At 45.3% G+C, this 19,254-nt stretch overlaps 1 protein-coding gene across 1 annotated transcript in view; it reads right to left on the bottom strand.

Moving 5' to 3' along the window:
• Positions 1-532: 532 nt before the first annotated feature.
• Positions 533-19,254, bottom strand: part of USH2A (usherin) — a 676,781-nt gene continuing 658,059 nt past the window's right edge. The window contains exons 67-71 of the mRNA XM_040636016.1: positions 13,909-14,085; positions 12,254-12,337; positions 7,865-8,109; positions 2,520-2,741; positions 533-625 (exon numbers count right to left, since the gene is read on the bottom strand). Of these exons, the coding sequence (XP_040491950.1) occupies positions 536-625; positions 2,520-2,741; positions 7,865-8,109; positions 12,254-12,337; positions 13,909-14,085 (818 nt within the window). The 3' untranslated portion in view covers positions 533-535. The remainder of the gene's footprint in view (positions 626-2,519; positions 2,742-7,864; positions 8,110-12,253; positions 12,338-13,908; positions 14,086-19,254) is intronic.

Here is a 19,254-nt window from a genome sequence, read left to right as displayed (position 1 = left end):
CCCTGCGTGCAGTTTGTTTTTCTCTGATTCAGCTTGGCCTGAAACTGGGATTTTATTTTTTAGCTATGATTATTAGAATTATTCTTAAGGATTGTGTTCTTACAGGATTGCGTGGGCATAAGGGATTGAAAGGAGCAGTCGTGACATCCTCTCAGAAAAACCGCTTTGTGTTTAAACTGGTAACTTCACTTACTTCTAACAACTGTGGACCGATTTGAAATTGTCACTAATTATTCATTTAACCAATGGAGTCACTTTTGAGCCAAGTGAAAATTACATCCTTATTCAGCTTCCACAAAATAAGACCAAAATAAGTATTTTCATACTGATAGTACCTCTTATTTCAGACCACCAGAAACATAGACCTCTGTTAAGAAGGAACAATTTCAAAAACAATCCTTGCCTTTTTAAAAAAGGATTACGGAATAAGAGGCAATGGCTTTTGAGCATATATGGTGTGTCGGTCTGTGACAGCCCTGTGGGGACGGGGTCTGGAGCAGGCATTGCAGCTTTCTGTCTTGCAGGTTTCCGTCCTTCACAGGTGGGTGTCGGTGAATGTGGTGTGCTCCTTAGTCACGGAGCTGAAACCCTTGATGGCATTCATCAGGTCCTCTTCGTCCACATACTGAAGAAAGAGCCAATTGTCATTGATTAGGACATTCACTGTCAATAGTGTTTGCCATCAATTGATAGTTCTATCAATTTAATATAAAAAAGTATTTTGTTAAAGGCTAACATCCTATGCTCAAAACTCCAGCGTGGTTTGAGACTGCCCTTGCCTTGAGTTTACCTTATGGGAAGGATTACATCACATGCACACATGAACCATGGACTAATCCAAAATGTCATTTGGGTGTTATGGTGTCCCTTACCTTAACCTTTCTAAACTTCAGTTTTCTCATCTGTAAAGTAGGGAGATTATATTTTTTTTTATATTTTATATTCATGTGTGTTATACACACACACACACACATACACACACACAAGATTTCGTTCAAAATGCAAGCAGAGGAGACAGAACGCATGCTATTGTGCTCCATTGCTTCCCACTGGCACTGTATTCTGTATTTACTGAACAGGGCTAGTAAGATTGTTTGTTACGTTATAATGAACAGATGATTTTTGAAGTATTGGCAACTTCAAAAGCTTTCGCTAACTTGCCTTGCACCTTGCCTGTTGCTAGTACTGTCAAAAGCAAGCAAAATTGACAATAGAGTATCACAGTGAAGATTGGGGGCTCTGTAGTCAAATGATGGTTTTAAGATCTCAATTCCATTGAAAAATTACTGTGTATTCTTGGGTAGGGACACACAGGCATCTAAGCCCTCCATCATGTTGTCATGTTGTCCCCTATAAACTTGAGATTTTGCATGTTAAATGTGATCAATTAACAATTCCTTATGTTTCAACTAATATAATTATTCCTCCATTTAGAAACGTCTGATCTGGAATGGAATCACAGAATTCAATAGCCACAACAGTATCAAGCAGGCCCATAATTTCAAAATGCATGTTGTAGATCATTGTCCTGAACAAGCCAAGAAGGACTGTGCAATCTAGTTTATTTTGCACTGTGGTTGGAACCTAGGGCCAGGAAACTTGCTGTGTTACTTGCCGTTCATTAAGAAAGTCTTCATGGAAGTCCTCGACCTTTCAGTGAAGGCAAAGTGAGAACTGAGAAGAGTACAAGAGTCCAAAAGCAGAAGCAGATGCTTGAAACACATGGAGCTGAATAATTCTGCCTCAGAGGACTAAGTGAAGGAGCTAAGCTCTTAGCTGGCTACTTTTCTTAGCTCACTACCCCAGAGGAACGGGTTCTCCGACAGACGTCTGGGTGGTTGGCACCACACAGAAGTTCGATGGTTGGTAAAAACTCTAGGATTTTATCCATTACAGCCACTAGGGACTTAAACAAATATTAGATAATAATAGGGTTAACTTTCAAAGAGCTGGAAGAGCTGGGCTGAAATTACAAAAGATGGAGTTCATAAACAGTAATGTATTTATCATGATTTTCTGAGTTTCTTGGAAATGAGCCATTGAACGTATTAAAAGAACTACTCTTTCTCCTCTAACCACAAACCAGACAGAAAAAGGTGATGCACTTTTGTTTTTTTAGTTGTTTTTTCTTTTCGACCAATCCCAGTGCTCCCCGTCACCTTCTGCCTGCCTGTCTCTTCACTTGCAGCTGTGAGGCAACATTCAATGAGGTACAAAAAGCTCCACGCTCTCTCTTTACCAGTATTCTCCTGGGAGGTTGATCAAAGGCCCTGGGTAAGGAGAGTCCCCTGGGTGGCTTGGTCAATTAAGCATCAGACTCTTGATTTAGGCGCAGGTCCTGGCCTCAGGGTTGTGAAATTGAGCCCCACATTGGGCTCTGTGCTCAGTGGGGAGTCTGCTAGAGATTCTCTCTCTTCCTCTTCCCATCCCCATGCCCCTCCCCCCACTGCCAGCACTCACAAGTGTGCACGCTCTCTCTTTAAAAAAAAAAAAGTCTCTGGATAAGGAAATCAACTCACCAATCCACTATCGTGGCCCATGATGGTTTCCCACAGTGAGTCATCAATCAAGACTTTCTTGTCTTGAATGTCCATGAGTTGGCTGACACTGCGGTGGAGAGAGCCTCGGGAATAGGTTTGGCTTATTTGGCTCTGACTTGGGATCCGAAGTACGGATATGCTCCGGTTACTCCTAATACTGATGGGTGTTCCAGACCGGGGAATTTTGGTATCAGCTAATCCCTGAAAAGAAAGTTGCTGTTGGTGATTAGTGTCTAAAGAAAATGGGTTTGAAATAGGACAGAAAATTGGGTGTCACACATTGTTAATGAAGGGACACACCGTATCCTCCTACGGAACTCAGCTTATCTGAAATATCGTGGCCTCTGGTTTCTTGGTAAGGGTGAGATGATACAGTAATAGTCATATTAGACCCAGTGGTCTTAGCGCCTAGAGAGTTCTCACACGAGGGCTTTCCCTGTAGACAAGAGCTTGCTGCATTGCAAAGTGCTGGGGTGAAGGAGACAGAGGTTGGGTTAACGAAGTAACCCTTCGAGTGTCACCACAAAGCCTCTGTCTTGAGATCACGGCTTTCCCAGAGCAAAGTCAATGGTCTCTCATGGTTGCCAGGTGAGCACAGTTGTATATTTTAAAATTCCTGGATTTGTGTAGGGCAACTGAGTCTTCCCACCCTCTCTTCTCATTCATCTTGTTCTATTCATTATAAGATTTAGCCTTCAAAATAAAGCAGGTCTGGTATTAACATCAGAAAGACAAAGGCACTATACAATGAGAACCTAGAATGTGCCGTAAGGGGGCTCTAGCTGCTCTAAACATCTGAGGTTTGATTTAACTGGTCTAATCAATGGAATGTTCCTGCTTTTCATCGTACAGTCAACACATCATGCAAAAGATCATGCATTCATGCAGCACACCGAGGTACCTCAAAGTGCATGGTGTAACTTTTTAGGGTAACATTGCTCGACACATCAGATATATCGGCCACAGAGTCAAACTGAGAACAAATGGGGAGGCATCAGTAGTGTTTGGAACAAACAAAATGACCACAAAACAAATTCTTTGTTTCTCCAATGATAGCATAATCATGCAATCGTTCTGAGATGCATCTCAGGGTGTGTGTGTGTGTGTGTGTGTGTGTGTGTTGCAGGGATAGCTCTCGCGACCTATCCAAGGGAAAGAAAGTCAATCTGAGACACTGAGCAGGTGAATCCTGATCGATTCTGTTCAGAATCTTAGCCAATGTATCTGGAGCCCATGGACACCAACAATGGCTCTTTATTTTGCTCTACTAATGCAAATTCTACTCTCTTTCGTTTGCCTAACCTTCACTAATATTCTTCCAACTTTATGAGAACGGTTTACCTTCAACATATTTTTTTTAAAGCATCAGAAGAAGGCTCGCAAGTACATGTTATTACCTGGGTAGGATTAATTTAGGATTTCAGTGTGTTCCGGAATACTGCCCAGGGTCCTGGACACTCCAGATTTCACTTCTGCTAACCCTCCAGGACCGGTGACTAACACCCTCAATGCTGAAGATGAGCCAGTTTGGGGAGCCAGAGCCCCTGGCAGCCTGCCAGTCCCCACCAGCCCTTCCCCTCCTCACACCTCACTTGGCCACTTAGCAAAAGTTAACCAGTTGGGTACCACTCTGCTTTTCCCCAATGGTAAGGGGTATATGGGAGTAGGATGTTTTAATTCTTTTGTCTCCTCATCCCAGTTGAAGTCTATGTCTGGCCCCAGAGGCAGCTTGGCCTTGGTTTTCAGGGACTAGAAGGGCTAATCAGCAGCCCCCACCTGTTTTGTTTTGCTTTGTCTTGGTTTTGAATTTTATTGTGATAAGTACACTTCACATGAGATCTACTCTCTTAACAGATTGACAATACAGTATTGTTATCTGTAGAGACAATGTTGTGCAGCAGGTCTCTAGAACACCATCTTGCGGAACTGGAACTTTATACCTGTTAGTTAGCAATTCCCCGTTTGCCCCTCCCCCAGCTTGGCAACCTCCATATTTCGCTTCCATAATCTGTTTTGACACCTCATGTAAGAGGAAGCGTGAAATCCCCCACCTGTTTTCATTGGTTCTGAGACCCCACACACTGCTTACAGGACTTGTATTCTGTGTATGATATTCTTAACTCTCTTATGGCTATTCTCGGACTTTACTGTGCGTCCCACTTCCCGAGTGCTGGTCGAAAGACAGGTTCCTTTCTCAGAGCTGCAGGTCCTGCTCCTAGCGATGCTGATACTGATAATTGAAGGGCTTCACTTTGATGGAACAAAGCTTGACAAGACATGAGAGCTGTGAGCAACAGCACCACCGAGTTACTTCCCGTTGGAATCATGTGATTGCTTCTCGATCCCTCAGTGAGCCAAGTGGACAAAACTGGATTCCTCCTTGTGAAGGATTAGGAGGCAGTGGTGCCTGCCTGTAGGGTATGGGTCCAGAGACCGACGATTTGATCACGGACATGAGTTACACTGATGGTATGTGGGGAAGTGTTCCTGGAAGCACGCTTCACGTTACAGAGTCGATGTATCCAGCAGACGTCCGGAGTTTCTCTTCCACATTCTCCAGGCGCTCCATATGGCCCAGGGTTGATGTATCTGATGACCCCAGGCTAGAGAGGTCTTAGGTCTTCTGGGCCCTTCAATGCACTTCTGAACTCTAGAAATGGTGGTGCTTCTTTCGTGTAGGAACATGGCTTCCTCAGAGAGAGAGAGTTACTCTTCCACAAGGGAAAGCTTTAAAGTATCTGCTCTTCCATGAGAATCTTCTGATGAATATACACTGAATAGTAGCACATGGCTGGTGGTTTGAGTTGGCCACTCAATATTCATTCATTTCACAAATATTTGTGGAATATCTATTATACGCAGGCACTGTTCTGGGTATTGGGGTACAACAGTAAATGGCCCACAAAATCTCTGCCCTTGGAGAGCTCACATTCTCTTTGGGGAGCCAGACAAGCACATCTGCTATGGTGTCTTGTGGTGATGGTACAATGGAAAAGGAAAGTAGACGAAGAAGCTAGGGAATTTAATTTCACATGAAAGGGGAGGTGACATCTGTGCAGGGACCTGAATGAAGTGAGAATGGGAGCCACCCAAGGGCAGAGCAGGGGTGATGGCCCAGTGGGAGGAGCTTGATGTAATCAGGGACGAAGGCGGCTTGGAGAGTCAGGAGAGTGGGAGGAGGTACAGTTGGTGAGAACTGAGGACCAGATGATGGGGGACGTTGTCTTGGCTTCTCCACCACCAAGTCACTGTCCCATGGCTGCTCCCTCCCCCAGACACAAAGCATGGGCTTCAGAGGGATGACTGTCCCTCTGTGCCCCCACTTCCACTACTTGGGCCTGATACGGCTTTGTCAGCCCCTTAACCACTGTTTGTTGCCGGGTCCTGGACAAGTGAGGAGATTTGGATAGCAGACGATTTACCCATTTCTATTTTTTAAAGTGTTGAAACTCAACCAGTTTGACTAGGCTTCTGTGCTTTTTTTTGGTGCTGCTGTGATACTGTGATTTATAATAAATATATATCTGGTCTTCAGCCCGATGTCTGGCACAGGGCTTCTGAAACCCTTGGAATTTCTTAAGTGAGGAGAGCCACAAAGGTGTCTTTTGTCATGTTAATGAGTGACTTTTGGACCTGCCTAAGGATGGCGGCTGGTTGTCAGGAGAACCAACCCTGTGATTAGAGGGTTGGGAATTCAGTCCCCCCTCAACATACCCCTGCCCCCCACCTCTGGAGAGGGGAGAGAGACTGGAGGCTGAATCAGTAGCCAATGGCCAGTGATTTGATGGATCAACACCTAAGTGATAAAGCCTCCATTGCGGGGTTCTGAGAGCTGCTGGGTTGGTAACGCCTGGAGGTTGCGGGAGTAGCGAGCTCAGCAGGGTGTGGAAACTCCGCACCCTGTCCCCAGGCCTCACCCTACACCTCTCTTCCATTGGGCTGTTCCTGAGTTCTGGCCTTTTGTAATAAACTGGTCATCCAGTAAGTAAAATGTTTCTCTGAGTTCTGTGAGCTGCTCTCGCAAATTATTTGAACCCAAGGAGGGGCCATTGCAAACTCCAGTCTGTAGCTGGTCTGTCAGAAGCCTGGTGACAACCTGGACTTGTGATTGGTGTCTGAAGTTGGGGGGCGGGGACATCTTGGAGAACTGGACCCTAAATTTGTAAAATCTGACGTCATCTCTCGGTAGATAGAATTGAGTTCAGTTGTAGGACCCCGGCTCGTGTGCAAGAATTGCTTATTGTGGAAGAGCTCCCCCATGCGGTGGAAGTGGCCATCAGTGTTAGCTGCACAGGCTGGCCGCAAGCTCAGCCTTTGTGCACACTGGGAAAAAGGTGATTTCTCAGGCAAATGTGGCCCTTTGGACGCACGGCTTGGAAAGAACTGGCGCCAGGTGGGAATTAGAATTTGTAGCCTTTCCTCCTCCAGGTAGACAGCCCTACACCACAGTGCACCTTCCAATTCAGTCCCCTTTTACCCCTTCAGCAAGTGCTCTGGGCCACGAGCCTCCTGCACCACCACATGTGCGGCCTCAGCCCCCCAAGACCTTTGCCTGACCTCCTGTCTTGGGAGCAGGTGGTTGGGAGCTTTGGGGAGCCACTCACCCTCAGCGGCCCAGGGTGTCAGAGCCAGGGGACAAACCGAGTGCGGCGTGCACTTTAGTTTCTCCCTAGATCCCCTTCTTATTGCTAACCCCCCACCAAGTTGAGCAGTTATATAAGCTGTAAGTTCCCCAGGTGATTTCAGTACACAGCCCCTCACCGCCCCCCGATGTACAGTGTGAGAGCGGAAATACTCATCCCTGGTTGCACTGGAGAGTCAGGTTTGCAGTTAAATAAAAGTATACCAACCCCCGGACCCCACCCCAAAGCAATGGAATCAGAGTTTCTGGGATAAGGCCCAGGCAACGGCGTTTTTAAACACTTCCCAGGTGTCTTTGCCCTTTGAGCTGCTCTAACAGAATCCCGTAGACTGGGTAGCTTATAAACAACAGAAATTAATTCTCAAGTTCTGGAGACTGGGAAGTCCAAGCTCACGGTGCTGGCAAATGGAGTGTCTGGTGGGTGCCTGCTTCCTGGGGGCAAGAAGATGGGGGTCTTCTTTTCTTGCTGTGTCCTCACATGGAGGAAGGGACAAGAACGCTCTCCGGTGGTCTCTTCATAAGGCCACTATTAGCCTTCCTTGGTCCCCTTAGTCCCCAGTTTAATCAAACATAACTGTCATCTAGTCCTTTGTTACCATGACTCTGGAAATATTTCCCCCTAAATAAAAGCGAGTATTCCAGCGCAGTGAGAGGGAACTGGGGCCCACCTTCAGACACATACCACATGGGTTTCCCCCGGTAGGTAGACACTCAGTGGAGACATTCTCTTCTGAACAGGTACTAAGGGAGGTCTCTCTCTGATATATGGTTCTTTGTGGATTTTTCTTTGTAGTATCAGAGACAGAAAAATGGCCAACAAGATCAAGCCTAGCATTGCCATTAACACGATGAACCATAACTCGCTGTAGAACTCGGTGCTTTTGTTCCCCGATCCTCTCTTTTCTCCAGGAGTCGTCACAACCAGGCCTGCAAAACCCAGGGACAGGAAAGGGAAATGTTATTTCAGAAGGCAATTTTGCGATCCCTTGCCCTGTTGTTCGATAGTAAATTGGAAAGGAGTTTAAAGCCCCTTGTCTCATGGTGCTTGTTCAGACCAGGGAAATGGTGCCGTGTGTGGCAGGGAGAAGCTTACAGCCCTCAGGAGGCCTCTCTGACACTCCTCGGGATGGAAATCACTGCTGCCTTTGCACGTGTCCTGGGAAAGACGGGGAGGAGGATGAGGGGATTTTTAAAGGGGGTTACCAGAGTAACCTTGAGGAATGCCTGCTTCACCACGTGTGCCCTGAGAGCAAAGTCTTTTCTTGGGCAGTGGACTCTTGTGAGGGCCCAGCCTTACTAACATCGCTGCGGAGAACCTATTAGATACATACAGTCAATGCTGAGGAGATCCAGGGTCCCCTGACTTCATGCAACAGCCCGGTTCCTGGGAAGTTTTGTGCAAACCGGATTGGAAACATCAGATCCTGTTTTCTCGTACCCTGGCCTCTCTGTGACATAGCAAAAGCTCTACAGTCATCACTCAGGTACCCTCAGACAGCTTCCCCTGGACAGAAATCCTTTGGCAGTAAGACCGCTCACTCTTGATTTCTGTTCAAGCGTTGCAAGTTCAGGCGATGTGGTTCTCTGCACGTGAGTCTCATCACAGTAGCTCACACGGAATGAGCATGAATTTACCTTGTGCAGGCCCACAGCTCTCAAGTCTGTGGGTGCGGAGGAAGCTGGAATGAGCCAGGGCAGGCAGGAGAAAGTCTTCCAGGGCTCGCGGCAGGCAGGGCAGCAGGAGGCAGTGAGGTCAAGCAAACGGAGCAGGAGCCTGAGCGGGGCTCAGAGGTCATCTCCAGCCCAGCCACTTGCTGGGGCTGTTGGCTAGGATGTCACGGGAAGTTACTCAAATAAGAGGGCTGCACACTTGCCGCAGAAGGGAGGAGGGGAAGGGACAAAGCTGGGGCGAAATGTGTTTTGTTTTGCAGAACGAACAGTTCCAGCCCAAGGAACAGCCAAGCAGGTGTTTCACCCGAGAGCCCCTCGCTCGCTGTGTCTCGCCCAACAGCCCCTTCTGTGAGCCAGTTGCAACAGGACTGGGTGAGGACCAGCCCGGGCGTTGTGCTGAAGTTATCTTTAGCTCATTATAATACCAAGATCACTTCCTATCGATGGCCTTTTCAGCCGTTTTTTTGAACGGCCAATGTTGGCTCTAGCATGTCGATGTGCGAGGCATGTACAATTGAACCAAAAGTGCCTCTGTAAGCCCCCCCATGCCCACCCCCTAATGCACTGAAACCAAAGCTCCCTGTACTAACCCCACGGGGAGACAGAGCTTTCGCCCTGTCTCCTCAACTTGTAACAAATAATAAAAACTTCTTCGCTTTCAACACGTCCTGCGGGTGTGCTCAGCTTGACGCACTCCAAGCAGCGAAGCCGTGACTGGGCTCGCAGGGCGGCTCGGAAGCCCGTGGACCCGCGCAGCAGTCACGCAGGCTGGTGTGCGCGGGAGCCGGGGCTGCTCTTCCAGAGCCGGTGCTCGCGGCCAGAGGAAGAAGGGCAAACGGACGCCGTGGCAAGCGCCTCTTCGCTCCTCGCACCAACTCCCCCTTCGCAGCGCCTCAAGGACTGGGTGGCCTGTTGGACACTTGACACCCACATTTTCAGTGGAAGGGAAGGGGAGGGCTTCAGAATCGGGGTGAGGAGGTTTAAGAGGAGAGAAGGTGACTGAGACTACATTTCGAGCTCCCTAAGAGGGGCCCCCCGACTTAGCTAACCCTGACTCGACTTCTGATAGCTCTGTGGTGAAAGAAGTCACTCGGCCTCTCTGGGCCTCTGCTTCCCCATCTCTAACGTAAAGAGTTAGAGTGAAATCCCTGCCCAGTTCCAGCAGGTAGGAATTCCCCTAATTAGGAACCAATGTGTGTTGTTTGAATTAAAAAACCCCCAACAACCTTGGTTCTTTGCTGAAGAGTTGAATTTCCTCTGTGTGGCACAGGGTTGTAACTCCGGAAACAGATCTGATGGGCCCAGTGGGCCCCTTGCTTGGGAGGACACAGGGAATGTAGGGCAGCCTGCCTGAGGGAAGCCACAGAAAGAAAGCAGCCCTCAGAACAGGAGGAGGGAAATGAGGATCGCCAGACTTTTGTGCTTCAAGGCTGCCTCAGGCAAGGGAACAGGAACATTTTAAAAGTTACATCATAAAATTAAAACTGACTATGGATATTAGCTGGACAATACATCTTGGAATTTTTTCATAACTTCTCACCGTCCTTGGTGTTCCTTCTCTCATCAGTGGAACCTCAGTTTGTATTCAGGAACCCAATACAGGCTTCCCCTCTTTTATGGAGCACTTAAAATCGGGATGGTGTATCTTTATCTCTTCTCAGTTTTCTTTTCAAAGTCCCTTTGATTTCAAGGGACTCTACCCATCAAATGGGAGCTTCAGGGTCAGGCTAGGGAACTGCGGTGGCTGAGCCTCTATTTCAGAGAAAAACCCCCGTGGTGTCAGAGTTGATCCCACCCCATGCATTGCCCGCCTCAGGGAGGATGTACTTGCTCCTGACCTTGGGGACCGGACAGGCTGGATTTGGAGGTGGCTCAATCTAGGTTATGAGGTTTTGCTTAGCTCATGATCCTGGCCCCCTGCATTGGAGTCATTGGGTGGGGCTTGCTTATTCTTATATATTTTTTTTAATTTTTAAAATCTGATGATAATTGACACACAATGTTATGGGCAGGGCTGGTTGAAAGAGCAGATTCCTGGGTCCTACTGACTCGATCTCTGCCAGGGGCCTGGAAACGATATAACAAACAAGCACACGGAGATGATTCTTATGCACACTTAAGTTTGAGAACTGCTGCCTAAGAAAAAGGATGGGGCAGTAGTCAGCAGAGAGACCATGTTCAAATTCTCATCTTAGCAACGAGCTCGTGGAGCATTCTTGGGTAAAATCCAGTGTCCCTTAGGCCTCCGTCGGTCCACTCCACTTGTGGAAACATTGGAGCTGCTAAAGGAATACCAAATAGGGGCGCCTGGGTGTCTCAGTGGGTTAAGCGTCTGACTCTTGATTTCAATTCAGGTCCTGATCTTAGGGTCGTGAGATCAAGCCCCGAGTAGGGTGTGGAGCCTACTTAAGATTCTCTCTCTCCCTGTCCCTCTGCCTTCGCCTCTCTTCCTCTCTAAAAAAACAAAAACACAAAACCAAATAAAGTCTACTCTATCCCACAGCTGCTATGAAATGAAATGGAATAGACTATGTGGAAGGAATTGTGTTAGGTATTGTACAAAAATTGTACATGGCATCCAGACATCTAAAGTCTGGAATCGTAGAATAATATATATATATTTTTGTGATCGAAATTACCATCAATGACAATATATATATATATGTTTACCTGTGTTTTAAAATTTTTGGACGTTTGTATTAAAAAACTATACAGGCATACAGATTTGCTATAACATTGGTTACTGGAATCTAAAGTGGGGTATCAGTCTCAATTCTGTTCTAATGGAAAAGATCTGGCATTTCTCTAACTTGCCCTTTGAAACTGTAAAGTATTACACATGTTAGATTCAAAGATTGTAGGTAGGACTCAATTTAAAAGATGCTCCATAAAAATTACAATTTCATCTCTTCAGCTAAATTACTTGGTAATAACAATCAATCATAATCTTTTACAGAGAACACAAGAGAGAAATCTTCCCAATTCACCATTTTAGGCTCTGAATCTGCAATATTATCTCTATTATCAACACAAATTGGCATTAGTATTTTCTCTCTTCCTCTGATCTCTTTTCTCTAACTTCCTGTATAAAGCACGTTTTTTGGTCAACAAAGTCTTAAGCTCTTTACCGTCAGATTTTGTGGGTAGAAGAGAATTTCGCCAAATCTCTCTGTGTCTATAATTCAATGAGTTGGTATTTTAAGAGTACCACATGTCCTAACTCCTTGCCTAATGTAATTTCCATGAGAACCTTTAAAAACATTTCTTATAATACTTAACACAGTTCCTTCCATATAGTCTATGCTAATACATTAGCACAAGTATGTATAAACAAACATGCTTGTTTCTATAGAAAAATGAATAGGTTCTATACTAAATATAATATGAGTTAAACGTTTACCAAATCCGGTGGAGGTATCATATTGGACCACGGGCGTCTTAACGCTTCCTTCATCCGTGGTGCAGATGACCTGGAAAAAGAAGGCTAGAAAAACAGTACATGACTTGGTCATTCCACACCTACAAAGAGTGGGCAGACTTTTAAAAGAGCAACGTATCACAGCACAGAAAAGTCTGAAAATAGTTTTCCAGCACAAGTTGTGAGGTTTTATCTAATAGGCAAACTTATTTCTAATATTAAAATTGCCAAGAAAAATAGCTATCATTAGTGTAATAATAGTATATATTTATAAGTAATAGAACTAACGAAGCTCAGAGCTTCTATAGCAAAAAAAAAAAAAAATTATCAGAAGAGTAAAGGATAATACCCAGTGTACCTTGCTGTTCTGTACCTGGTCCACACCTGTCCCTTCAGAAGGTACAGGTACACTTTACACTGTGTGACCCAAAGTTTCTAAGCAGGAGAGCTCAAGTGGGATCTTGGAAATCAAATGGTCCAAATACTTCTTTCAATAGCAGGGAACTTGAGGGAAGCAACTCTTTATAAGGCCACACAGATGGTTAGAGGCCTGCCCGGGAGTAGAACCTAGATTTCCTGACTATGGGGCCATCTGCTTGTCACAACGGCTGCCTTAGGTGACCGAGAACTGTGACCGTGGAAATGTGTAGCCCAATTATAAAAATGTTACTGATAAATTTCAAATACTATAAGTGCGATGCTGGAGCTCATTATTTATCTGTACTTCTAACCAAAATCAATAGTATTTTCAAGGAAATTTTTTTAAAAAGTCCAGTAATGAATTCACGTTATAAATCCGGAGTCCTTAACACATCTTCACATCTCTTGGTCTTGCGGTCACATTAATCATTAGGAAATACTTAATACTGGGGCGCCTGGGTGGCTCAGTCTGTGAAGCGCCTGACTCTTGGTTTCGGCTCAGGTCAGGATCTCAGGGTCATGAGATCCAGTCCCGTGTAGGGCTCCACACTCAACATGAAGTCTGCTTGGTATTCTCTCTCACCCTCTGTCCACCCCCTACCCCTGCTCGTACTCTCTCTCTCTCAAAAATAAATAAATTCTTTGAAAAAAAAATACTTAGTACCTTGTAAAGCTTTTTCTCATTTCAGTTTAAAAACCAGACAAAAAGAAGAACATGTCATCAAACAGGGAGAAAGAGTCAGTTTTCAAAGGCAAAGGGCTGTTGTTTGAGGAATGGATACCAAGGTTGGTTAAGGAAAGCCCTCACTCAGGGCCCTTAAGAGTTAGAGATGGTCACTGCCTGCTCAGTCTCCGTTTGGAGGCTGTGGATTCATCAAGGAAATATCTGAAGTCCCCAAAAGTGCATGATTTCAGGGTATTCAGTGACTACTCGTCAGTACTATTTCTCTTATGGTGCCTGCGCTCTTGCTCCTTCATGGGGACACTCAAGTCACACCGAGGCAGCACTCTCCCTCCTTCTGCCTCATGGTGGCAATGCATCAAGCTGCACCTGGGAAGGGGGAGCTCATTCATGGGGAGCTGCAACTTTTCCACAAGCAGTGGCCACGGAAACCAAGACATTTTAACGATGAGCTCCTGCTGGTCATCTTCCAGATAGAATATCAGACGGGGACCAGAGCTCCTGACACACTATGAAATGGGAGTCAGAAACTAACTTCTGTCCGCCGTCCTCGGTAGGTAGAGGGTGGTATCGAAGCCACTGTACACACGCTGGCCTCCGTCGGTCACCACGAACTCCTTCAGCGGGCCGTTCAGCAGGAAAGAGCCACTCCAGTCCACACGCACCAGAGACAAATTGCTGTCCACCAAGAATGGGGCTCGGTACTGTGGCACTGTTGCGAGAAAGTTGTATGTTTTAAAAATGGTTACCTCGGAGTATGTGTGTGTATGTATGTCTTTTTAAAAAAATATGCTCCCCTATATAGGCACTGCTGGAACTCTTCATATTTTCCTCAGTGTTTAAAAGCAAACAAACCTGGCATTGGGGGGTAAAAAGAAGACCAATGGGAACATGTGTGAGATGCTTTCTCAGCAACGTTGCACCTGCTTTCTAAAAAAAAAAAAAAAATCAATGGAGAGCAGTGTTTTATGAAATAAAACTACTAACATACAATGGTTGTGCTTACCAACAGAACCCTGGAGCTCATATTTTGTTGCATTTTCCCTCTTTTAACGGGTAAAGTATCCTTAACACCATTAACTACAGTAGATTGCTATTTTTCATATCGAATCAATATTTATTGCTACAAAGCCCCAAGGACTAGATGAAGTTAATATATTTTTTTTTCTCCAAACTAAACTGCTTAGATGGTGAATTATGTCCTTTTGGCACCCATTTATTTTTAAAGCTTTTTCTTGAACCGTTAGTTTGTTTTCTAAGATAGTTAAAAAGCCTTGCAAATAGCAATTCGACTATAATAATTCATTGCCCTGACTAATCAATCAATAGCATAGCACATTAGTATATAATCAAGTTCGGGGCTCCTAAGCATTATATCAGATACAGAAGCGACGTGGTGTGCAAATACAGGCATGTTCTCTTTCCAGTTTCCAGCTCCTTACTAGAACAAAGGAAAAACAATCCGTAACTGGGTCTCATCTTTTAAATGAATAACTTTTGCAGAAACAAATGAAGGGTTACCATATCATCTTGTCAAGTCAGAAGAGATTTATTTCATGAGATCTTGTTTTCTCCAAAATAATCAATACATTTGTAACAGCATTAAGATCCATCTATATACTAAATTGGCTTTTAAGAAAAGAAAAAAGGGAGTGGTGGAAATAAATTAGATGTCCTTCTTTCTTTAGAAATTAAACCCATCTGTTGCTGATGTTAGGAAATATAGCAAAATAAAGAATAATTATACTTTGGTCATCCCAGGATTTAACCACAAGACAACTTTGATTCTTATCTTTTAAAATAAGAAAGCCATAAGAAAATATTCCTGCAAATACAAAAACAAGAGCTACCAAACCTTCTTTAAATATCTGTTTTTCCAACACAAATTTTGCCCAATATCACAATGGAATATACTGTCGTATTTGTCTGTGGCTTCCCTCTGTCACTTAATTCAGTAGATTTCCACATCTCCTCTGCATTGTAACAGTATAAATAAAGAGGAGGCTTGTAAATAGTACAAAAATAGAAAGATGGGAGGTTTATTTGCCTTGCAGGACACGGAAATCCTCCAGGGGAAAGAGTGATTAAACAACCAAAATCATCAAAAATAATGGATTTGGAGACTGAGAAAATGGGAAAAGCCACTATGCCCTTTGCACTTGATGCGTTTTATCTCATTTAATCTTCAAAACCATCTTGTAAGAACTAGTTCCTAATTTTTCAGGCTCAGAGGAGCCAAGTAACTTGCTTAATGTCAGTTGCTGGTAGGAGACCAAGGATCTGGACCCAGACCTGCTAAACCGTAAAGCCCATGTTGCTTTGTTGTACCCAGTACACATTTACTCAAAGGAGCACAATTTACTAATTGCTTTATGGGTGCAGTCCAGTGGTGACTAGGGATTTTGTGAGTTGGTTATTAAACCCAACCGTTATTAAAAAGTAAAGTATGTAAACTGAAATAAATGGTAAACTGAAATAAATGGTATTAAAAGAAAGGTAATATGTACTCAACTTTCATAACTCCTTAATCATTTCCCTACACTGTATTATCTCTACTCTTGAGGTTATTTACGTCCGTGTGTCTGGACGGTACGGAGATTACAGAAGGCCCACCACTAGCCACCTCTTTCCAGCTGTGCTCTGTGCCGTCACACTGTCACCCTGAAATCAGCCACGGTGGGAGTAGTTACACCATGGAAACTGGCAAGTGCCTCCAATCAGGAGATTTTTCTCTCAAGAAGGCGAGTTGTTAAACATTCACACCTCACTTCTGTTCTGGTGCTGGAGGCGTAGTTAAGGTGGAGGGGGCTGAATGCGTTGCTACTGCCTCTCTGGACCCTTTTCTGAGTGTGTTAAGTGATCACGTTTATATAAAACTACAAATACTACTTCTAACGCACTTTGCGGTCTGTATTTCCGATCCATATTTTTTCTATTCTAGTGTGCATCATGAGTTAAAAGTAGCATGAATGGTATTTACAAACCCATATGATAGCCAGTCACGAATTGTACTTTTCCATGTCTGTGGGTCCAGTACAGTGGACTGAGTGAGCCCTTTCTTCCTCGGTGCTACCTCTTCAAAGGAAAGGAAGAACAGAAAGGAAGGAAATCTAAAATCTGTTCACTCTGGTTTTTTCCAGCATAAGGAAAAAAAAATCTGGCAAAACTCAGCTTGACGAATAAGAGAATTGGTTATACTTGCAAACCTCACACAGCTGTTTTGGCCTGGCCCTCTGGCCAATACACACACTCACAAAACTGGAATAATTGACAAAAGTGGCTTATGGTTGTATGATGAAGGGTAACTGCTTCTCAGGGATGGTGATTATATTTTCTCCCACTCCCTGAATATAGTAGCATTTTTATGAGTAAGTCAGAATTCATTTTACTGAGCTTTCATGTAGGCACAAATATTTTTCATGGCTCCTTTAAGATTTGTGAAGGGAGGATAGTGAGAAGAACAGGCAGGAAGATAAAGGAATTTGCATATTAGGAAAAGGGACTTCATCCACCTCCATTTTGACTTCAGTCTATACTTTCTAATTGATTAAGTTCTTTCCAGCTATCTCTGAATTCAGCAAAAGACCCTGCAGGCAAAGCATCCCATGATGGGAACTGAAACTACCCCTTCAAGCAATGAGGACTGCCCTGAGTCAGTGAGACCCCGTCCTGTGACTGACCCCAAAACAGTGGTCCACCAGACCTTCACTGGCCCCCGTATGTACCCACTGACCTTTGTCCATTTTCCTTATAGAAACCTAGAAGTGTTTTCAGCACTTTGGAGACAGGCTTCCAGATGGTAGCCAGCTGCCTTCCAGGTACTGGCCTCATGGAAATAAATTCCTTTCTTGTGTCCCCACCATTCAGCTCTCTGCCTCCAGATTTGTCAGCAGGGCGAGTGGCCGAACCTGGTCTGTTTGGGAGCCCCCAGAGCCAGATGCTCTTGCGCCCCGGCTCCGCAGTTACTATTAGACAGTAGACGTTATTGAGAATCTGGCCACTTTGCTGGGATCAGGGCACAAGTGACAAGGAACGCAGCGTATGTGGCGCCAACACTAAGTTGAGAGGCTGAGAAGTTGTGGGTGCGTTCGGTCACTCATTAAACAGCGCATGCTGGGTGCTCAAACACAGCCGTCCAGGGCTGGAGACAAGATGGAGAAAGTGAGGACCGACTGCAGGAGGAGCAGGTTAGGAGGAAGATGCCAGCTGCGTCTGGGGCTGTCACATCCGGGCTGAGGTGAGGACGTGGGTGTGCGCGTGGGGTCTGGTTTCAAAGCAGAAGACGGGGGTAGCAGTGACCATCTGGGAGTCAGCCTTCGGAGCGGCAGCCTTGAAGTGGATGAACTCTAACCCCCCAAGAGCGAAGGCGAGAGGAGGGACAGAGTGGGGGGAAAGGTTGGGACTGAAACTGGAAGAGCTTGGTTGGTGTACGATCAACCAACAAACTGACTCAAACTGAATATCCAAAGAGGCAGGAGGGAGACCAGGAGACACTTAGGAAAACTAGGGAAACTGCTTGCTTGTTTGTTTGTTTATTAAATTCAATTTAGTTAACATAGATTGTATTAGTAGTTTCAGGGGCAGAATTTAGTGATTCATCAGTTGCGTATAACACCCAGTGCTCATTACTTAAAGTGCCCTCCTTAATGCCCATCTCCCAGTTACCCCATCCCCACACTGGCCTCCCCTCTAGCAACCCTCAGTTTGTTTCCTAGAGTTAACGAGTCTCTTCTGGTTTGCCTCCCTCTCTGCTTTCATCTTACTTTATTTTTCCTTCTCTTTAGGGAAACTGCTTTTTCAAAAAGGATTGAGGTTTCCACTGCCTTGAATAGTCCCGGGAAGTCAGTGAGAGTGAAAAATGCGCTCTGATTGTCACTCTGGGGGTCGAGGGCAAACTGAGGAAGAGACTGTCATGCAATGCTGAGGTGAAAATCAGTCTGGAGGAAGTTAAAGGGTAAACGGGAAGAAAGAAAATGGGCAAAGACGCGAAGAGTGTTCTTCAGACAAGTTTTGCTATGAAGGGAGGAGTGTGGCAGTCAGCAGAGGGGACGTGAGGGAGAGAAACAACTGTGACTCCAACCAGGATACACTGAAGGTCGCAGAGAGGAGGACAGTCATTAGTGGAAGGGCTGCTAGTAGAAGCACAAGAGGTGGGATTATTCCAGGTAGAGAGACCACCCTTCCTCGTGGCAGACAGAAATGAAGCCAATTGCAGGTGAGTGCTGTGGTCTGGGGTGGGAAGGGAGCAAAATTCTGACTGGAGACTTGTCTTTTCCTGGTGAACTTGGAGGCAAGGAGATCTGCAGAGAATATAGGGAGAGGCGAGCGAGGATAGGATGGGTGTGTGGGGGGGTGAGGGCTTGGGGGGGAGGGGTGGGAGGATGTGGGAGGCTTGAAGAGGGTAGGGAGGGTCTGAAATCTTTCTTACAGACCAGGGTAACATAGTGGTACTGAGGGGGCTACTGAGCTGGGGGATCATGACTTTAGAGTAATAGTTCCACTTTCGAGGTGTGGAAACTGGCCGCTGACTTCAGCTCTGGCCTTAGTTGGGGGCCACTTCATGGTTCAGCTCCCAGAGCCTCCGGTCAGATTCTCGTCTACGTGAATGGCATCTTGGAACTGTAGTATATGGCCCACGGCCCTGCTTCAGTTTTCTCTTTCTGTAAATTTGGATAATAGCACTTACTTCATCGGCTTGTGCCAAGGATTATTTGTAAAATCCTTGAACAGTGCCAGGAACAAGCCTCGAAGAGTGACCAGTGGCCTAACATCCTGCCTTGCCGCCCAGTCACATTAAAGTCTTTATGTGGGGCATTGGACTTTAGTGAATGTGTAACTCTTACTTTAAAAAATGCCAATGCCAAATCCTGAAGATGAGATT

Source organism: Ursus maritimus, unplaced genomic scaffold (genome assembly GCF_017311325.1).
Source record: "Ursus maritimus isolate PB19 unplaced genomic scaffold, ASM1731132v1 scaffold_2, whole genome shotgun sequence".
NCBI classification, from domain to species: domain Eukaryota; kingdom Metazoa; phylum Chordata; class Mammalia; order Carnivora; family Ursidae; genus Ursus; species Ursus maritimus.
The sequence above is the reverse complement of the archived record's forward strand: the minus strand, read 5'-3'. Positions and strand labels throughout refer to the sequence as shown.